Source organism: Glossina fuscipes, unplaced genomic scaffold, assembly GCF_014805625.2.
Source record: "Glossina fuscipes isolate IAEA_lab_2018 unplaced genomic scaffold, Yale_Gfus_2 112, whole genome shotgun sequence".
Lineage (NCBI taxonomy): Eukaryota > Metazoa > Arthropoda > Insecta > Diptera > Glossinidae > Glossina > Glossina fuscipes.
The window spans coordinates 1,641,574-1,662,191 of record NW_023998455.1 but is presented as its reverse complement, the minus strand read 5'-3'; the positions used below and the strand labels follow the sequence as shown (position 1 = coordinate 1,662,191).

The 20,618-nt window shown below is 34.5% G+C and overlaps 5 protein-coding genes across 18 annotated transcripts in view; 3 read left to right on the top strand and 2 right to left on the bottom strand.

Moving 5' to 3' along the window:
* Nucleotides 1-4,413, top strand: part of LOC119639461 (5'-AMP-activated protein kinase subunit gamma-1) — a 159,077-nt gene extending 154,664 nt beyond the window's left edge. For 8 of the 12 annotated variants that reach the window (XM_038036848.1, XM_038036847.1, XM_038036846.1 and 5 more), the window contains 4 exons: nt 2,014-2,304; nt 2,403-2,581; nt 2,679-2,882; nt 3,587-4,413. In XM_038036848.1, coding sequence (XP_037892776.1) covers nt 2,014-2,304; nt 2,403-2,581; nt 2,679-2,882; nt 3,587-4,342 — 1,430 coding nt within the window. In that variant the 3' untranslated portion in view covers nt 4,343-4,413. Of the gene's footprint in view, nt 1-930; nt 1,243-2,013; nt 2,305-2,402; nt 2,582-2,678; nt 2,883-3,586 lie in introns of all 12 variants that reach the window. The other 4 variants (XM_038036856.1, XM_038036854.1, XM_038036857.1 and 1 more) reach the window with 1 other exon arrangement.
* A 7,016-nt stretch (nt 4,414-11,429) lies between these two features.
* LOC119639442 (SET and MYND domain-containing protein 5) lies at nt 11,430-13,431 on the top strand. Of its 2 annotated transcripts, none has more exons than XM_038036826.1 (6): nt 11,430-11,545; nt 11,652-12,028; nt 12,093-12,330; nt 12,419-12,596; nt 12,999-13,213; nt 13,285-13,431. In XM_038036826.1, exons 1-6 carry the CDS (start codon nt 11,510-11,512, stop codon nt 13,426-13,428), a joined length of 1,188 nt encoding a protein of 395 aa, XP_037892754.1. In that variant the 5' UTR covers nt 11,430-11,509; the 3' UTR covers nt 13,429-13,431. The 2 variants fall into 2 exon arrangements, with proteins under 2 accessions (XP_037892754.1, XP_037892753.1); XM_038036825.1 differs by having other exon boundaries at nt 12,093-12,336.
* A 90-nt stretch (nt 13,432-13,521) lies between these two features.
* LOC119639431 (DDRGK domain-containing protein 1) lies at nt 13,522-14,513 on the bottom strand. Its single transcript, XM_038036804.1, has 2 exons — nt 14,423-14,513; nt 13,522-14,360 (listed from the first exon to the last, which is right to left on the bottom strand). Exons 1-2 carry the CDS (start codon nt 14,511-14,513, stop codon nt 13,573-13,575), a joined length of 879 nt encoding a protein of 292 aa, XP_037892732.1. The 3' UTR covers nt 13,522-13,572.
* A 2,282-nt stretch (nt 14,514-16,795) lies between these two features.
* On the bottom strand, nt 16,796-18,457 carry LOC119639578 (heat shock 70 kDa protein 14). The gene has a single exon (XM_038037042.1). The coding sequence runs from the start codon at nt 18,355-18,357 to the stop codon at nt 16,828-16,830; it is 1,530 nt and encodes a 509-aa protein (XP_037892970.1). The 5' UTR covers nt 18,358-18,457; the 3' UTR covers nt 16,796-16,827.
* Nucleotides 18,458-18,694: 237 nt separating this feature from the next.
* Nucleotides 18,695-19,826, top strand: LOC119639579 (transmembrane emp24 domain-containing protein eca). 2 transcript variants are annotated; one of them, XM_038037045.1, is made up of 3 exons: nt 18,695-18,792; nt 18,948-19,082; nt 19,141-19,826. In XM_038037045.1, exons 2-3 carry the CDS (start codon nt 18,950-18,952, stop codon nt 19,656-19,658), a joined length of 651 nt encoding a protein of 216 aa, XP_037892973.1. In that variant the 5' UTR covers nt 18,695-18,792; nt 18,948-18,949; the 3' UTR covers nt 19,659-19,826. The 2 variants fall into 2 exon arrangements, with proteins under 2 accessions (XP_037892973.1, XP_037892972.1); XM_038037044.1 differs by having other exon boundaries at nt 18,791-18,878; nt 19,141-19,825.
* Nucleotides 19,827-20,618: the final 792 nt, after the last annotated feature.

Here is a 20,618-nt window from a genome sequence, read left to right as displayed (position 1 = left end):
GCAAATCTGCGACACGCAAATTGAACGCATGTTAGTAAGATGGACAGACGGACAGACAAGTTTACATTTCGCAGAGGTGGTCTGATCTACACCGTCTTCAACAACGTTTGTCGGTGTAAGCCCAATTTTGCAACCTACAAGGGCGGAACATAAGAATACAAGACAGAGGGACGGTCGGGTGGACGGACGCGCAAAGAAACTTAGATGAATTTAAAAAGTGATTACGATATGTTTGTTGTTGTTGAATACAGGTATGTCCACCTGAAGTCCCTCTAAGTGTCATACACATTCGCGTAAACTGAACGTGTCCTCGGAGCTATTGCAATAAAATCTATCACTTGCAGCGATAACCTGTTATAAGGGACAATAGTGTTTTCTTATCGCAGTTGTATAATTTTGATATTACGCATCAATAGTCGAAATAAATTTAATAAAAATGTCCATGGATGTCCATGTATTCCGACGTGGCCCGACAAATATTACTCGATCTGATCTTAGTATAACCCTTGTCCCTTGTCCAAGCAGTTCTGAAAGCGAATCGAGACTCTTGTAGGCTTGGCCTTGAAGTGCAAGGCAACAAGGGTTTAAAGTCTTTTTTTTATGTTAAGCCCTTTACTCGTGTGAGGACGATAAACCAAATGGCTTTAATGAATGCCCGTCGGCGTGAACGTTGGCCAAGCAGAGCAAAGATCAAAGATGCTTCGTGTTTTTGATAAATAATCCATCCCTTTAAGAATGGCTTAGCAAATTCCTACGATATATAGGAAATAAATGACTTAACTATAACAGATCTTCGTCTTCTTTTATTTAAACCATTATCATAACGAACTCTATCCTTTGCATTTATGTTCCATTAATTTGTGAAATTGAATCCTGCCTACAAATCTCCCTTCGTTTTGTGTTCACTCATTACTTTCTTAATTTACTAAGACTCGGCTGGTGGTAATGCTGCACTTCTCTCATGTTTCGAACATCAAACGAAAATTAAAATTGAATTTAAATAAACCTCCGAATATTGTGCAAATTTGTGAGTGAAAAAGTAGCGTTTATAACGTGTGCTGGTCGCATAACGCATGTTACAGCTTCATTTCTATTCAAATTATGCCGGTCTTTTGGTGCTTGATCAAGAATCGACCGCCGAAGTTTGGTGGAAACGTGAAATATATCCCATCGAAAGCATTAAAGAATTCGAACAAGTATCGCAAGCTTGGAAACGTTGCTTAGCTGAAATTTTAAGAAAAGGTGATCACAGCTATCAACAAAAAAAAAAAAAAAAAACCAATTAAATATTAAAATATAAATAAAACAAGTATAAAAACTAAAGCAGGCCATGGCTGACCATTAAACGCCCTATACACCAAACTAGATCTTTTAAAATAAGTCCTTATATGGGAAATTGTCGAAAAACTTATCCGATCCGGATCCGGATTTCCAATAGGGTTTGTCCTCGGGTCAAAATATGTCGGTGTAGCGAATTTCATCAAAATATCTCCAGAATTACGACCTGTAGGTTGAACATCAAAAAACTCTATAGTCAGACGGACAGACAAGCTTAGATCGATGCGAAAGCAAACATATTATAGTAGGAGAGGGCCCACCGCCAAATATCCTGCACTATCGTGCCGAATACAGCTATTTACGCATATAATAAGACGTTTGATTGGAAGTCGTCGAAAAGGTGGTCCGACGTAATACCCGAAACTCGTCAAAATTGCAAATTTCATCTAAATATATCAAAAATAACGAAGTAAAGGAAGGCTGAACACAAGAATAGAAAATGGACAGACGGACGGAGAAGCTTAGAACGTCTCAGAAAGTGACACTGCCTCGATAAGTATAACAAAAACTGGGACTACCTCGAATACTTTGTTTGTTACATACATCCGCACAACGCTATTATCCCCTTTTATCACAAGTGTTGTGTAGGGTATAACTATTTGAAAAAAAGAAGAGCAAAAGAATATTGAATTTTTATTTTAAAATCCATTTTTCGTTGATTTTTTATCTTTGCAGAAGAGGATGATTCTCAAATATTTGTGAAATTTTTCCGTTTTCATAAATGCTACGATTTAATACCGACCTCTGCCAAATTGGTCGTATTCGATACACAATTGCTGGTGAAGAAAGCTTTTTACGCTTTAGTTTATAATGGGGTGCGTGCCGCCCCTCTATGGGATTCACAGAAGCAACAATTTGTTGGCATGTTGACCATAACAGATTTTATAAAAATTTTACGCATGTATTATAAATCACCGAATGCCTCAATAGAACAATTGGAAGAGCACAAATTGGATACCTGGAGAAGTAAGTCAAACTATCTTATATACGTACACATTAAGTCAATTAAAAAACAAACAATAATAATAATAATAATAATAATTTTCTTTTCCCACAAAACAAAGGCGTTTTACATAACGAAGTCATGCCTTTGGTTAGTATTGGTCCAGATGCTTCCTTATATGATGCCATTAAGATACTCATCCATAATCGTATACATCGTTTACCGGTCATAGATCCAGCTACGGGCAATGTTTTGTATATATTAACACATAAACGTATTTTAAGGTTCCTGTTTTTATATGTAAGCGAATATTTTTTTGCAATTTTTTTCTTCTCAAATTTCAAAGATTGCATGCGAGAAATTTTATTTATTTTTTTTCTCTCTTTCATTTATTTAGATTAATGAATTACCGAAACCGTCGTATATGCAAAAGAAATTACGCGATGTTAAAATTGGCACTTACGACAATATTGAGACGGCCGATGAGAATACCAGCATAATAAGTGCTTTAAAGAAATTCATCGAAAGACGTGTTTCCGCTTTGCCGCTGGTCGATGCCGAAGGACGTCTAGTGGATATTTATGCCAAATTTGATGTGATTGTAAGTAATTGACTTTAATTCAGAAGGGATGAGACTTAGGAGATACTATCTACGCACATACACACTCACACACACACACGCTCCCATTGCTTAACACAAAATTTACGGAAACCCATTACTTTGACGGGTAAATTTTCGCTAAGCTAAAGTTTCGTATAAACGTTCCTTGAGTGCTTAAGATAACGAAATAAAAAAATGGGTGCGATCCGTTTTCAGAAATGCCGGCCTACAAAAATGGCAACTGCTACATATGAGAACAAAGCACTGTACTGTACTTTTCGGGCCATAATCCAAGCATAGTCAGAAGGAGAAAGTTTTACTCCACAAAGTCATTCTAAAGCTACTATGTATATACGAGATCCCGCTAGAAACGTTACAGAGATATTAGTCTAAAACCAAAAGTCCCGTATTACATAACGATTTTGATGACATGAAAGCTAAAGAAGTATTGAAATGCTTTAGTAGTAATCACTTAAACAAATTAAGCCTGTATCCTAGCATTTTAGTAAGGGAAGACTTGAAAAAAAAACCCCACACCGATTAGATCTGCTTTCTCCTCCTTCATATGGATACTCTTCATGCACACTCCAAACCTAACGTCAGAAACAAATGAAACAAATATATATTTTTCTTAAATTCAATCTGGAATCTGGTGAGTTTGATTTCGCCCAAAATAATGGATCATTTTTTCATATTCATTTCAGAATTTAGCTGCTGAAAAAACCTACAACGACCTCGATGTATCGCTGCGTAAAGCTAACGAACATCGCAACGAATGGTTTGAGGGTGTTCAATGTTGTAATTTAGATGAGAGTCTGTACACAATACTGGAACGCATTGTACGAGCAGAAGTGCATCGTTTAGTGGTGGTGGATGAGCAACGACGTGTTATTGGCATTATATCATTGTCCGATATACTTTTATATTTGGTTTTAAGACCCAGCGGCGATGCTGTAGGTGGAGTTGAAAATTCTCTACGTGCCTCCGATCCCATATTACAGAAAAAATTATCGGAAGACGAGGATACAGCCACAACGGTAGAAATTAAATCGCCTTCTTTGGATTCGGGTACACGCAGTTTAATTGAAGATATACCCGAAGAAGATAAAACCCAATTGGAAGGTGAGGATGGCGTCAGCGATGGGGGAGGCGATGCAGATGATAATGTTGATGATAGTAATGAAGGCAATGATAAGAATGCCTTAGCGGATGTATCACTTGCCACAGAAGCCGTAGAGGAGGAGGAGGATACAACGAAAGCAACAGTAGATATAAATGGAGCTCCGTTGGCCGATGTCGAAGAAGCCGATAATGTATCCGAAGATGAAAACGATGCCGAAAGTGTACTAAGCGATAATTGTGATAAATTGAGTAAAGCAGCCGCGTCAGCTTTAAGTCAAAAAACAACACAGCCAGCAGTGCCGAATCGAGCACGTGAAATGGCTCTTGTTAGTGAATAATTCAATTAATAATATTAAAAATAATAATAATAATAATAATTCTTCAGAGACAATTTTAACAAATAATTAATGAAAATTCGTTTATTTTTTTTATTTTTATTATTAAATATATTATATTTTACTATAATTATTAATTGTAATTTTTTCTCTGCTAATTTTTTTCTTTTTCTTTTGCTTTTTTTTTTTTTTTAATTTATAAAAACAAAACAAAATAATTTAGGGCAAAAGAATTTATTATATAACAAGAAAGCAAAGTTTAATTTATTTTAAAAACAAATCAAGAAAGCAAAAATTTATTTTATTTAACGCAATTCATAAAAACCAACATGTAAAAAGGAGAAAAAAAGAAAGAAAAAAAAAAGAAGAATATTTTTTTAACATTAAAAACGAAACACTTTTAAATTATTTAAAACAAACAGTAAATAAAAATTGTTTTCTCTTCTACAACAGGGCTTATTATACACAAAAAAGCCTTGCTTTAAAAGCTTCTCGATTATATTGACAAAAATATTGAAAAAAAAAAACTTGTTTTTCTTTTTCTTGCAAATAAATAATGTTTTATGCTTAACTTGAAATTCATTCGTTGTGCCCACTATTCAAGAAACGCTTTCGATGATCACTCAAAGCATATTAGATTTAACTTTTATTGTCTCACGTAATCTTCATACACAGGCAACACAAACGCCCTCGTTCATCTTAAATGGAAGGTAGAAAGTTACAAATTTAATTAAAACAATTAAGAATGTTATAGTAGGGCAAGATCGACCCCATTAGAGGCTCTACACCGCTTCGCTTAATTAAATAAATGCACCGAAAATTGCCCATTGTTTTTATATTATTAAATAAATTTTCATCAAAGCCCTCATATTGGGGGATACTCAAACCTCAACGTGGTCTAAATTTCAAAAACGCAAAAGGGGTTGTCAAATATTTTATTACTTTCCATTTATTTCCGTCATAGGAAACGAAGCAGTGGCTTTCATGAGAGTTCCCCAAAAAATAGATCTATGTAGTCCAAATTCGCTATGGTTAATTTGCTAAGGACAAAATTAGGGCTATTTGGCATATAAAAGTTTCCATTTCCTAAAAAGCGTCATAGGCAGTGGTATCCAAAAATTAGACCTACGTAGTCTAAATTGGGTAAATTTGAGTTCTTTGTCAATTTACTGTTGTAAACCAATTGTCACCATGAAATATTGAAAATAAGACAAATGTCTTATATAAAGAATCAGTTGTCGTAGGATTGGTTATGTGAGAGCGGCCAGCTGAGCTAAAGCTTTCCTATCAATTTCGAATGTCGAAATGCTATTACTTGGCGCTAAAAGTTGTGAAAATTGCTTATTCTTTATATGGGTGGCGGTCGAAAAGTTGAACTGATCCGAACCACTTTCAATAGCATTCCACCTTAGGTCAACCCACGTCAGTGCTTTAAAGTATATGAAGAATTGCGATCTGTAGAACAAAAAAGTTCGTGGACAGATCGACTCTGAACCTATTGGCATTCTAAAGGTTGTGTTTATCTTAAGTAGGGTATAAAAACTTGCTTTAAAATTCGCGCTAGAATAAAAATTACATATAAAAAAGTTCATTTATTCGTAATGGAGAACCCTCTACTCTATTACTCCGAAATAGGGCAAACAAAGATGTTGTAAAAAAAAGAGTTGGATGAACATCTCAAGTTCCATTGTTGGAATCGTAACTCGAAAATGTCGCCATTTCACAATTCTTTCTAAAAACACGCGAAGACTCTTTGCTAAGGTGCATCATTTTGACACATGGCCTGCAGTCACAAAATTCTCGCCATGATATGTATAGAGGAGAATTCTATAATGACGTTCGAACGAATGCAAACTTCGATTAGCAAAAAAAGAAAAAAAATTTCGATTAATTAAATTGCTTTTGTTCTGGTGCACCATAAAAAAGTCGCAAGTTGAACTATCATAAGAACCTCGGATAAAGAGTGTTAAAATAAATGTTTCAACATAACCTTAAAGAAAAGTAAAGCACAAAAAAATAATAATAAATAAAGATAAAGAAAGTGACCTTAGAGTAACTTTAATCTAATTTATGATTTGGAAAATTATTTTAAAAAATTCATTTATAACTCAATTTAAAAAAAAAAGCCTTTTCCAATGATAATTACAATACAAGTTTTAATTTAATTAACCGACTTTGATAAGCAAGAAAGAATCGATTATTAATATTATTTTTGCGCTGTTTAATTGTATTGCCCGATAAAATATCGTTAGACTCTAGAACAAATGCCCAACCTCAAAAAGAACTGGAACAAATCCTTTAACATAACCTCAAAGAAAACGGAGAAAAAACGATTATCAAGCAATCTTAGCCAATCTTCAACCTGATTGGTGATTTGGGGCAGTAAAAACATTATAGCAGGCTATGGCCAACTTTACATTAAATATCCTACGTGCATGTAAAGTGATCAAAAAAAGTACTCCGATTTGTACTATACTCAATAGCGTTCCTTTCTGGGTCAAAACACGACGTTCTGCAAAGCCCCAATTAAAATATTTCAAATCTGAACATAAAAATACCAGACGGATAGACAAGCGCCCCAGGGAATCGACAGGCTACAGACTACGCGTATAAATAGCTATTTGTTATCTAATGTTTATGCTCATCACCAGAGTGTAAACCTATACTAATAATGTCTGTCCGCCAGAGAATGAACCCGTTTGTCCGTGTCCATGCGTCCGCGATTATTGGAACTTTCAGAAATGAAAAATTGTTATAGAAAAATGAAACCTTGAAAAGCGCGTCTGCTTGAAAAGACAGATATAAAGGTCATCGGGTAAATCGATCAAACGATCCGCCTTTAGTACAATACAAACTAAGAATGACTTTCACATTTTCATAACCAAAGAAAACAGTTTTCTTTATATACCCATTATAGCAGTTACAACAATGACTGCATTTGAACAAGTGATTCTACAATGCCTCTACACAAATTGGAAAAAATCAGCCACGCCCATACATTAACGCCCTATATCGTAAAGTATCGAAACTTAGTTCCTTCGGGATCATAATACTTTTATATCCATTACCGAGGGGTGAGGAGCATAGCTTTTTTATCGAAACGTTTGCAACAGACTGAAGGAAGCTTCAGACGTTCCCTAAAGTATATATATATATTTAAGCAGCATCAAATTCTAAACCGATATGAGGATGTCCGTCTGTCATTTAGGTGGTAAACATTCTCCCGTTCGCAAGAATACAGAAATCGTCTTCAAATTTGCCACAAACATTGAAACTTCTTGCACCCAGGTTGGTATTAAAATAGAACCCAATCGGTCAAAGGGCGCACCCATAGAAAATTACATTTACAATGATAAAAATTTACATTTATATTCCATGGATGATCCTGCAACACCTATACGAAAGTGGGAAAATCCGGTCACGCCTACTCAATAATGTAGAATATTGAAGTATCGCTCTTTTATCAAAACGTTTGCAGCACCCACAAAGAAGCTTCAGAAACTCTACAAAGTCTGTATGTTATCGATCAGAATGAAGCGGATATGGGTATAAAAGGCTCGGTCGAAGCCAAATATAAAAAAAGAGTTAATTAGTACTTTTTTTTTCTGTAAAAATTTTACAACTAATTTTTAAAAATTATAATAATTTATCTTATTGTATATAAGAACAGTAAGTGAAAAGATTATAGTAGGATACGGTCTACCATTAGGTACCCTACACAATTTTCCTTAATTCGGTTATTCATGTAACAGCTGTTTAAAATAATGTCTTGTATTGAAAGTGATCGGAAAACCAACTCGATCCAAACCATTTTTAATAGTGTTCATCCTTGGGCCGAAACAAGTCGCTGTACTAAACTTTTTCAAGATATTTCAAAAATTGAAACCTCTAGGTTGAACATAAGAAAACAAGAAGGACCGACCGACAGACAAGCTTAGATAGATTCCAAAAGTGATTCCGAATCGGATGATATAATAAAAGGCGGAGCTGCTTCTCAAGTGCTTCTATGTTGTGCATACATCCTCGCCTACCACAAGATGATTGTGGTTGCAATTTTAAAATTTATAAGTTAACTTTGAGACCTTTGCGTTTCGGTTTTTGCAATCAAGTGCGTACCATAAAGGTTAGACGGATGGACGGACGGACGGACGGATTGCCAAATAGGCACAACTACATTGGCTTGTAATATACTCGACAAGATCTATAATAAATATTTCTCAAGGTTATAAAAGAAAGACAAATCTAATCTAATAAATAGAGAGCTCCTATCTATCCTTCAGTGATGATGGGCATAAAAAGCTAGAATAGTTTCCAAAGATAAATAAATAAACACAACATATATTTTATTATTATTATTACTATTATAAATGTAAGATTTAATGGAAAAAGAAAAAAGATATGCATATATATATATATAGAATATGAAAACGAAAAAAATATGAATTAAACAAAAATATGTTGTTGAATTTTGAAAAAAAAAGAGAAAAACACTTTTAAAAAGTTGTTTTACTTTATCAATTATTAGATGCAAACGGACAGTTAAACGAGATTCCATTCGTTTTGCCAAGTAACCCTAACGACATAACAAAGCAATATATGAGATGAGATTAAGGAAAAAACAGTGAAACGGAATAGAAATAGAGACTAAGGGATTAAGAGGCATATTTTGGTGTTGTGATCGATCAATTGTTGTAGTTGCTTTAATTTTAATATATATGATGAGAAAATCCTCCGATATCGGTTGCATTATGCAATAATGTTCTTAAGTCCAATAAACCAAAAAGAAAAATTTCTTCTGTCTTATGCCTTGTGATGTTCCTTAGCACATTACCACAAAAGTGTGTGTGCATGTGTCCAAAGGTTAATTATACAAATCTCTACATTCAATGTTTCCCGTCTTAACTGATAATAAATAAATAAAATTGTACATGTATCCATTAAAGTGGAAATAGTTTCAAGTGAAACTCGTTCCATCCAGACGTTCCATCCTTAGCAAAGGTTTCATTTTGATATTAAGCAATTGTGCTCGAGAAGACTATAATATTGATTTTACACGACTTTCACCCAATACTCGGTTAATCGCATAACATATGCGTACAAAAAATAATCCATCAGGCGTCAGACCATATGATCTGACGCTAAATTGTCACTAAAATCCAAGTTTCATTCAAATGCTATACTCCGCTTACTCTTAACTGATCTCAAAGGAGAAAATATATAATCGACCATCAATCAAATTCATTGATACCATCACTGTAGCAACTAGCCGCTCTGGTATACGATTTTCTAATGACCGCCATAAAGACAGGCCGTCTGACAAGCGCTATGCAACCTGAAAATTTTTCTAAATAAAAATATGTGATACAACTTAAAGCTATGAACAAAAGTTACCTATCGTAATATAAGAACGAATAAAATTCCGTAAGTTGGAGCCATGGAGCAGTCATGACGCTTAAGAACCAATTTGGATGGTTTTTGAACGTACGCTGATAAAAGTTGTAGGAATAAATTTGAAAATAATTTTTTTTTACATACAAACTTGGCACCGCACTCGCGACTCCAATTGACAGACCGAGTTATCTGGGCTGACCAAGAATATCCTCTTATTTTGAACTTAATACTGGAAAAGAATATTTATTTCGAACTTAGATAGATACTAAGATCGTAAATATAGTAGCGGTTTATATAATTAATTATGAAATGCTATAAAATTCCGCAAAAATTACGATATCAATTATCGTACATGCAAATATCGTACATTACGTTGTAGATTATTAAATTCTTGCTTTCTCTTTCCATCTCTCTATTTTACAACAAACATTCGTTAATGTATATGTATGTATATATAAGATGGTTGCATGTTTTTTGGCCAATCTTTCATTTGAAAAAGGCATTTATTGAAAACACGCCATTATCATATATCACTCAACTTATTGAACTGACTTCAGTAGACCTCTGCAGTAACAGTTTTAATCGCATTATGAAGCTCTAACACACTCTACCTTGCTGATCCCATCACATGCACAGCCAAACGTTATGGCCATGAATATTACCGCTTCGATGTTGATGTGGATGGCTCTCCTGTGTAAATCCATGACTTTTTGCTTTTGGGATTGTCATAGTACATTCACTTTGCATCGCCAGTCACAATACATGTTGAACGGGGTCGAAATGACATTTTCAGTCATTTTGCCAAATAGCCGTTTTCCCTCCTTTTGAACCTCGCCCATCGCATGTAAACGTCTAGAAACCGTTGATTGCTTAGCTGTTTGAATTTTCTTCGATAGTTCGAGCTGGGTTTTTTTTCGTCCAATAAGAATTGAAATTCATTATCTTCAAATTTCTTGCGTTCTTCAGGCCCTTCTTTGCCATTGATGGTAGATGGTGCATATTTTTTCAGCTTTCGCCTTAACGTTACTGCCTTGTTTAAAGTCCAATATGAACTTTTTGAATCTTCATTTCAGAGGTCAAGAGAAACAGTTGAATGTAACATACATCACATAAAACAGTTGACAAAAGACTAAGTGAATCCTCGTCTATATAGTGAAAAGAAAAGCTCGTTCGTTTCGTTAACTTATCAGCGGGTAAATACGAACAATAAATTCTAACTAGTTGCATTGGAGGCTGCTTATGACTCGATTTTATAGATATATAAGCGCATGGAATAACTACCTGTTATTATACGTAGGTAATAATTTCCAAAGTAAATGTCTCTCTCAGGCCTGTGAGTATAAGCGAAGCTTGATCGTGTCAGCAATTAGCTATTGGCGTTTGACAAACGATGCCAAAAATCGTCCCTACTTCCCTGTTCCAAACTGATCCGAAATAGAAATCTCATTACCTAGATAGGACTAGGAATAAGAATCTTTTCGAGGATATACTTGATAGAGTTATTTACTTGCAAGTTCTTCAACAGCAGTTATTTACTTCACGTTTCTCCGCTGCAAGCACAAACCTTTGCATTTAGGATTTCACTAAGGTATATATATATACAAGTGCTTACTATAACAACCTCTTATTACGTAAGTTGCGGTCTCTTTATAGATAGAAAATTTTGCCCTATAGTAGAGGGGGTAACTCTAGGACATTAGCAGTATTTCACATGTTGAATAAAAACAAGTTTTATTACAAACAGAAAAATTCTTTTCTAGACATTTAAGAAGAAAAGTGATGTACGCTTTTGAAATCAAAGAAATACCGGGTAGAGTACGTAGAAATGCCTTCTAATATGTTACTACAAAGAAAAAAAAAAAAAGAAAAGAAAAACAAAAAATAAATAAATAATAACATGAAATAATCGTCCAATCTTTAGGGACGCGCAATGGTGTCCACAAAATCGCTTAATACGGACGACATTATATTTGAAGAAGAACCGTTTGTGTCATGTCAATTCTCATGGAATGCGGCTTACGGTTACGCGGCCTGTGATCACTGCATGCGCCCGCTAGAAACAATAACCGAGAATATAAGGCGTTTAGCTAATCAGCCGGGTTTAGAAGTGCCTTTGACGGAATACGATCCTACAGCACAATGGTTGAAGCAATTTACCAGTTGTTCAAAGTGTAGAGTACGTTATTGTTCAGAAGAATGCCGCATCGAGGCACTAAAACGATATCATCGCATTGCCTGTTTGGGTAGCTACAGGAACGATAATTCTCATCCGATTAATAAACTAAATGAAATATGGAAGTATGTTGATTTTTGTTTTCTTTATTTAAATCTTTATTAATCATTGATAACGTTTCTTCTATAGGAAAATGCATTATCCTCCCGAGACGGGCACAATACAGCTATTAGTACGACTCCTGGCTATGTATCAGGAAAGCAATAATAAGAAGGAATTTTTAGAAAATTTACAATCATTTCAATCGTTAGTTATAAACAAAGAGCAACGTATTTATCACAAAATGTTAGGAGAGAATTTCGAACGACAAATGGAACAATTATACGTAGCTTTTTGTGAAGCATTTCAAGGGGAAGAGTTTAGCATGGTGGACGTATACATAAATTGTATTAAATATCTATTAAATAAGTTATCGAATTTTTTTTTTTTTTTTTTTTTTATTATTATTATTATAGTTTACCACCCCGGAAGCATTCAAGGCACTTATGGGTCTAATGGGCACAAATAGTCAAGGCATTGCTACGAGCGTTTTAGCCGAATGGGTAAAAAAAGTTACGGAATTGCCTTTACCGGAAACTGATAAAAACAAATTGGATGAATATATTGATGACATTTATCACAAAGTTGGAGAATGTAAGTCAATTTCTTTAAAATTGCTCACGTTAATTGCAATAGTTATTAACGCTTGGCTGCCATAGCAAATATACATGAATGTAAAGAAAGAACACAAGAAATTTTCTGATTGTGTTGGTGTTTATTCTCAATAGTTTGTGTGATAGTTTTACCTATGTTCTATATGCAAGTCTATTAAAGCGTTTCTGGAAAAGTCCTTCTTATTTACAACCGATCAATATTTAATTTGCATACGTAAAAGATTTTTCTGCTCATCGATATAATTTGATTAAATAAAGCTTAGTGTAGCGTAGTTAATCAAAAAGTTATTGAAAAATTAAAACTAATGAAATAGAGAGAGATATTCGAAAATAGCTTTCTGATCGGCAAACTTTTTCCATTTCTCTTTAAATTGTTCAACAGTTGCTGGTGAATTCTTAAACAATGAAGGTTCTGGACTTTACTTGCTTCAAAGTAAAATCAACCATAGTTGTTTACCGAATGCTCAGGTAACATTTCCTTACTCTAATGATATTGTTGTTTTGAAAGCCTTACAACCCATACAAGTGGGAGAGGAAATTTGTATTTCATATCTCGATGAAGGTCAATTGGAAAGAAGCAGACATTCTCGTCAAAAGGTTCGTAAGCATCTGAAATTTGGAATATGCTGAGATTTTTTATAACGTTTCTTTTCAACATTTCTCTATAGATCCTTAAAGAAAACTATATATTTGTTTGCGAATGCTTTAAATGTCAGCGAGAAGCCAATGACCCCGATGAGACAAGCGAAGAAGAGTATGACGATGACGAAATGGATATGGATGCCGCTGAAGACAATGGCATGAATAATTAAGAATCCAAAGCAATTATTTACTTTTATTATTTATAGTCTATATTATTATATTTTTAATTTCTTTTTTTATAGTTTTTTTAAATAAAAAATTAAATTTTTTATATAATTTTTCTTACAACTTTATGCCGCCTAAGTGGTCCTTTTTTAGTCAATACTTGCTAAAGGTGTTAAATGAATTAAATTATTACTACTTTCTGCCAATTCAGTTATGGAAACACGCCCTCTCTGTTTTATAAATTTCGCTACGGACATTAGCTCATCCTCCGATATATAAATAAATTTGCCACGATCATCTATAACGCCCGTTAAAGTTCCGTTACTCTGCAATTCTTGAATTCGATCAATTGCTTGCTGCGTTTTCAATTTAAATTCTATCGCCAAATCTTCTAATACAACTACTTTATTATCTTGGATGTATTTGATGAAATCGGCGAGAAGATTATTCTTTTCTTCGTCATCGCCTTCACCGAAACCCTCCTCTTCAACGCTGAAAGCTTCTTTCATTTTCAGGTACTCCTCAAGTTCTTTACGTTCTTGCTCTTCGCGGGCTAAGCGTTCAATTTCTGCTTGTTTGTGTTGTTCGGCCGCTTCCTGCTCATCCTGCTTTTTGCGCTCTTCTTCTAATTTAGCTTCTTTTACTTTTCTTTCCTCGCGTTGTTTCAATTCTTGTTCACGCATAAGTTTCTTTTGCTCTTTGGCCTCCAATTTAGCACGTTTTTTAGCACCCATTTTCTCATCCAAAATTTGACCTTTGGGCATATCAGCCGCCGTTTCTCCATCGCCTTCGCTATCCTCCTCATCTACCTGAGCGTTAACAACGGCGTTTTGTCTTAAACGATTGCGCTGATTTCGTACTATCTGAGCTCGTCGTGGTATTGCCTCTTGATTACGTTGATTTTGTGCCCGGTGATGTAGATGAGATTTTTCAGCATCTGCAATTTGTTGTTTTTCTTAATTGTTGCTCTATAACTAAAACAGGGGCTTTTCCATTTACCTTGCTTAGATTTCTTTCTTTGTAGAAAATATAACGTTAATAAAATAACCAATAAAGCTGAAGCGATTCCTATTAAAATATTTAAATCCATTTTTTTAAAGGATTTCTCATATAAAAAAACAACAAAAACAATTATTTCAATCAATGCAAACGTCAACAAAAGTCAAAAAAAGTACTTGATTCGATGCTTCTTCTGTTTTTCTATTATCGTATCAACAAAGATCGTATATTATAGCGGAACAGAGCATTTCGCTAAATCATATGATTACGCGGCAGTTACGTTTATCCTTATTTTTAATTTTTTCTGTCTTTCCTGATTAATCGCATTTAAAAAGGAATTTTAAAATTTTTATTGCCTTCAACAGCCTCTGTCTCTTCTTCTAATTTTAAAAAGGAAAATTTTAATTCAATAATGGTACAAAGAATTTCGTTTAGACCGTAATGTCATAGCGAATTTCAGTCAATCCACAATTGGATGATCTATTTTTTTCGAATTCCTTGAAATTTAAAAAAAACTGATAGGTAAATAGTACACTTGAAAAATGAAAATGGCAATTTTTCCATTTTCCTTTTTATTTCTTTAAATTCCTCCTTTTTATTTCTTTAAATTTAAAAGTAGCGTATGGAATTTTGAATTATGTGAGAGTATGGAATTTTGAGTTATGTGAGAGTGTACAATTGATAAGAAAGTTTCCTAAGATTAGTTTTTCTGCTTTTTATTTTCTTCTGGTGTTTTTTTACCGATGGAACATTCACCAGCATGGACCGCAACTGATTTGGGTGGATTTATGGATTCTTAGCGGGGGTAAGTCAAATTCGACTGTCCATCCTTCCGTCTGTTATTAAGTCTTATGCTTTTATAAATTGAAATAGAAATCTGAAATTGTGGACATCATATCCTGACTGCAGTCAAGTTTAAGCTGACTCTTTATAGGAAGAAAACTGGGATTCAGTGAATATCCAATTAACAACTTTAATATTATTAACGTAATAATTATTTGCTGAAGCCGATTCAATGTTCCGACCAGCCTGTAAATAAACACAAGGAAAGTTTACATGGGCAAGAAAATATACCTAACAAACGAATTGACTGAAAATACCTTTTCGAAGCGAACCATTTCAACGTCTACGTTTCATTGCTTTCCAGGCAAAAAAAGAAGATTTCTCAATACTGTAAAATAGAATAAATAGCCACAAAAAGAAAAAATAGAAAATGTCAGCGTTTCCTAAATTCAACTTTCATCTAGAGTAGCCTAGGCTATAGGAATAAACGTTTTAAAATCCATCATTTCAGTTTGATGATCCCTCATTCGCTTCATGGCATCATCACAATCCGCTTGTACGTCATTCAACTCCTTTTGCATTACTTTGTGTCCATGGCTCATGAGACTACTCACCTTATTAGCTTGTTGCAAGAGCCTTTTTAGTTCATTGGAAATTTTGTCTCTCTTCAAACTTTCAAACGCCTGGCGCACGATGTGGTGATTCATCTACGTCTATTGAGAACATAACTAGTTTCGGTGTCATGCTACTCTTTTGATTGTCAAAGCAAATAGTATAAATGCCGGCCGTAGCAGCGGTCCATTAGGCTAGCTTAGATCGAATTTAGAACCATTGCTCAATTAAGGCTGTTATGGCAGCGTATGTAGAATATGTACTCACTTCGTAATCGATTTGGTGAATATCTACTAGTAATTATGCATAGTTAGGGATAGACGAACCCTTCCCTATCAACGTTTACAGCAGACATTACACAGACGAACAGACGGACATACTGAAATCGATTTAGAATTTGTTGTTGATCAAGAATATGTACTTTGTGGATCCCTGACGCTTCGTCCTGGGTGTTGCAAACGTTCTACAAAATGCTTACACTCATCCTTCTCTTCCGGTGAGATGTATAAAAAGGAAGCGCAGCAGGCTCCTCTCATCATTAGTAAATGCTAATATTTATTATATCACTATAAGTAAAGGATCTGTTAAAACACAGGTCTCTTCATAAACTGTCGTTACAAAAAGTAGAAAACTTTCTAACCATTTAAATGCTCGTTTCTATCGTACCTTCTAAAAAAATTCGGCTTTGGCTACTCGCACGTCATCATTTTTAACTTGCTGATGAGACCTTAACTTATTGATGAGACCAATTGTTTTCACTGTCGCCCTTTCTTTCTGACCATAAGGTTCAATTGAGAAAATCAAATCGCGTAATAATCTATCTGCAGTTATTCTAAATAAAATGTAATGACATATACATTTGGACGGGAAAATACAGGGACTTGTTATATGTATGTTTCCTCGAATTCTTGGTGGGTCTTCAAAAAATCATCTCAAGCCAAATATATATCTTTCTTAATTATTTTTAATTATAGAATTTTTGAACTATCATTTACTAAAAACTAGAAACTTCAAATACATCTTAAACGTATCACTGGCGAATTGTTGATCACCTTTGGTATTTCAGCTTCTAAACGTACAAATTCTTCTTCAGGTATACTGGAAGCAGCCTTTTCAATATTCACCTCTTTTATTTGCGTGCCAGCCCGTAGTTGAAATACATCAGAGTCCGAGCACGATTCCTTCAGTTTTATATTCAATATAACTGTTTTTGGTAGAATATCGCCTGGATTGAGAAGTTTTTGCGAATTAATTTCATCTTTTGAGTTACCATGCCATATGACCACTTCCTCTGCTACACAAAGGCATTCTTCGAATGCCTCGAGTATTTGATTATCGGGATTTTGTAGGAACAATGTTTGGCGTGCACAACCAACTGCCACTATTTCATCGGCTGCTAGTGAATTATGAATTTCAGCGTCTGGAAATCTAGCAGAAATCGCTGATAGCAATTTCGGTACTTGGGTGGTTGCTCCTAATAAAACGACTGCATCAATTTTTTTTGCTTGCGGGAAATTTTGTTGCATCTTCTGTACAGCATCCGCCAAGTTTTGCATAAAATTGGTAATAACTGGTTGTATAAGGCTTTCAAAACGTGCTCTTGACATTTGTGCATTAAAATCTATACCATCCATTAAAGAATCTATATATAACTGAGTAGAAGGTAAAGTGGTTAAGATGTGTTTGCAGTTTGCAGCCGCTGTACGTATTTTAGCTAAGGAACGTCTACTTTCATTCGGATCCAATTTATATTTACGTTGAAAGTCTTCACATATGAATTTTACTAATTCTTCGGTGATTTGCTCGCCGCCAATGGCAAATGGGCCAAAGCAATCCAACTTAGTGTAGAGTCCACGTCTGACTTCATATAAAGCAAAGTGACTAAAGAGACCACCGCATTTAATTGTTAATGTGTACCTTGTGTCATCATCATTGCATGATTCTTCGCCAATACCGTAAGCCAATATAGCAGCTGTAGGTTCTTCAACGGCTTGAGCCACTTGAAATCCAGCTTTTTCAGCCGCCTCGACTACTAAGCTACGGGTCCGTGTCGAGCTATAACTGGGTACCGATAACACTATAACAGGTGTCTCACTTGCATCACTACAATACTGCTTTGCCAATTCTAATTCGCATTCAAACAATTTTACAAGTACTTCGAAGGGAGACATTTCCTTAACAGTCTCTATGTCCTCATCATTATTTGACGACTTGTTTGCATTTAATTTGAACGTGTGTTTAACCTTATCATAATTACAGGGTATAGTTTTACATGCAATACTTAGGAAATCATCTGTTAACTCTTCCGATGACTTTAAGAACTGAAAACAATTAGCGACAGCTTGTTTAGGACGCGTAGCCATTTTCTGTTGAGCAGTCAATCCGCATTCAATTTCGTTGCCGCCATCCCAGAGCAAACACGCTTGAGAAACTCTATCACCTTGTTTATTTGCTATAACATTCGGCCAAGTATCTGACGGCTTCACATGAGCAATGCAGAAAGTGCTATTACCAATTTTAATGCCAAAACGGGGCCACATTTTCCAGAATTTGTTACTTAAATCAACTTATTCAATTAAGACCGCTGCAACCATCCAAGTAAACTACGGAGCGAAAACGTTAACACGTTTTTAGTAAAGCTGCCAAAGTTGCTGTAACGTATGACATTAGTCAATCACCTGTAATTATATCGTAAACATAATGCAGAGGCTACAACAGTTAGTAACTTTACAATAGAGGCGAGAATTCATACTGCGCAATATATATGTTATGTGCAAAATTGTGAACAAAAATATAATATATATATAATTTTAAAGTAACGTATCGAAATGAGGTATAAATACACATAAATTTTACTGCTTTTCTCCTCTATGTGTACGTTACCATTTTTAATTAATTTACGATATGACTAAAGTCTCACTCTTCGGTGTTATTTAATAAAAAGCAATTGTTCGTTAACTTCTCTAACGTCTAAGGTAAATGTTTCTCGTAAATTGTCAAAAAAAAGATTTTTTCTTTTTAAATTGTAAACTTTTTTCATGACGTGTCGTGACTGCCAAAAGTAGATTCAAAAATAAATTTTTGTTGTAAATTTTACAAATACAAATAAATTTACTCTTTTTTTTTTTAGAAATGCATAAACAGCTTGTGTCATTCTTATTAGTTTTGGCCAGTTGGCAGACAGCATTCGGCTTATATTTTCACATAGCTGAGACGAAGCGCAAATGTTTTATCGAAGAAGTGCCCGATGAGACGACAGTTATTGGTATGGTTTATAAGGATATTTTCGGAAATTTATTAACATTATGTATTTGTGATTACAGTTAATTACAAAGTGGAATTATATGATCCCCGTTCAAATGGTTTTATGCCCTCATCACCGGGCATCGGCATGCACGTTCAAGTTAGGGACAGCGATGATAAAATAATATTATCGCGAGTCTACAGCTCGGAGGGACGTATTTCTTTTACGTCTCATACCCCCGGCGAGCATGTAATTTGCATGTATTCGAATAGTACAGCATGGTTTAGTGGCGCCCAGTTGCGTGTTCATTTAGATATACAAGTTGGTGAACATGCTATCGATTATGCCAGTGTGGCGCAAAAGGAAAAACTTACCGAGTTACAATTACGTATTCGCCAATTGCTTGACCAAGTCGAACAAATAACAAAAGAACAAAACTATCAACGCTATCGGGAGGAGAGATTCCGTCATACCAGTGAAAGTACTAATTCACGAGTACTTTGGTGGTCTTTGGCTCAAACTATCGTACTAGTATGTATGGGCTTTTGGCAAATGCGACATTTGAAGAGTTTCTTTGAGGCGAAAAAGTTGGTGTAAACAACGGAAATGTCAATGTTTTTTTTTTTTTTTCTTACATATGAATATAACCCCGGAGAGGGGCCACGGAATCTACCATATACGTCATAAGCGATTTACCTGTTCATTAGATGTCATCTTAAATTTTATGAGAAAGATATTTTGAAAACCCTATAGCGCAGAAAAGAAAATTTTGTGTAAATTAAATAAAAGAAATTTTAAAATAAAAATTAATTTATGTTAATTTAGTGAAGACTCCACTGTAGTTATATTTGACAGATCTTCATTTTTATCTTCGAGTATACTTCACACAACTGGTTTACTTGTGATCCAAATGAAAAGACCAGTTCATAACATTAGAATGTCTCCTTCTTACAGCTTGTTTATCAATTTCTTAAGAATGTTATAGTTTGACCAGGCCATTAGCTACCAAAATTCGTACATTACCATATTTATGGAAGCCACTTTACACTTAAAATGGTCTTAATTTAGCAAACTTAATTTACTTGTCAAAAATTCTATTCTCCGGTTGCTTCCCTCAAACTAGGCTTCATCGCTATAAGAATCTCTATATATAGTGCTTTCTAAAAATATAACTATGTAATTTAAATATCCCTATAGATGATTTACTAAAGACTAATTTTTATCGTAAAATGTTAAAAAATAGACCTCTGGCCTTAATATATCAATATTATGTTAATTAATATAACACTTAATTTTTACGTCAAACTATGGTTATAGATGAATTTTCATCAGGAATTATTGCTTCAATGATGCCTTTTTATCACATTAAAGTTCAGTTTTCCTAAGCAAGCGATTCATAAAATTGCTTTATCCGGTGCAAAGTTTTCACATTAATTCAGAATGCTGAAATGATATAAGTATATACATGGACTAAGGTAGGACGGGCAGATACGTTTAGTATACCGATATAATAAAAGGTGGATTTGCCTTAAGCCCTTCTAGTACTACATCCGTCCG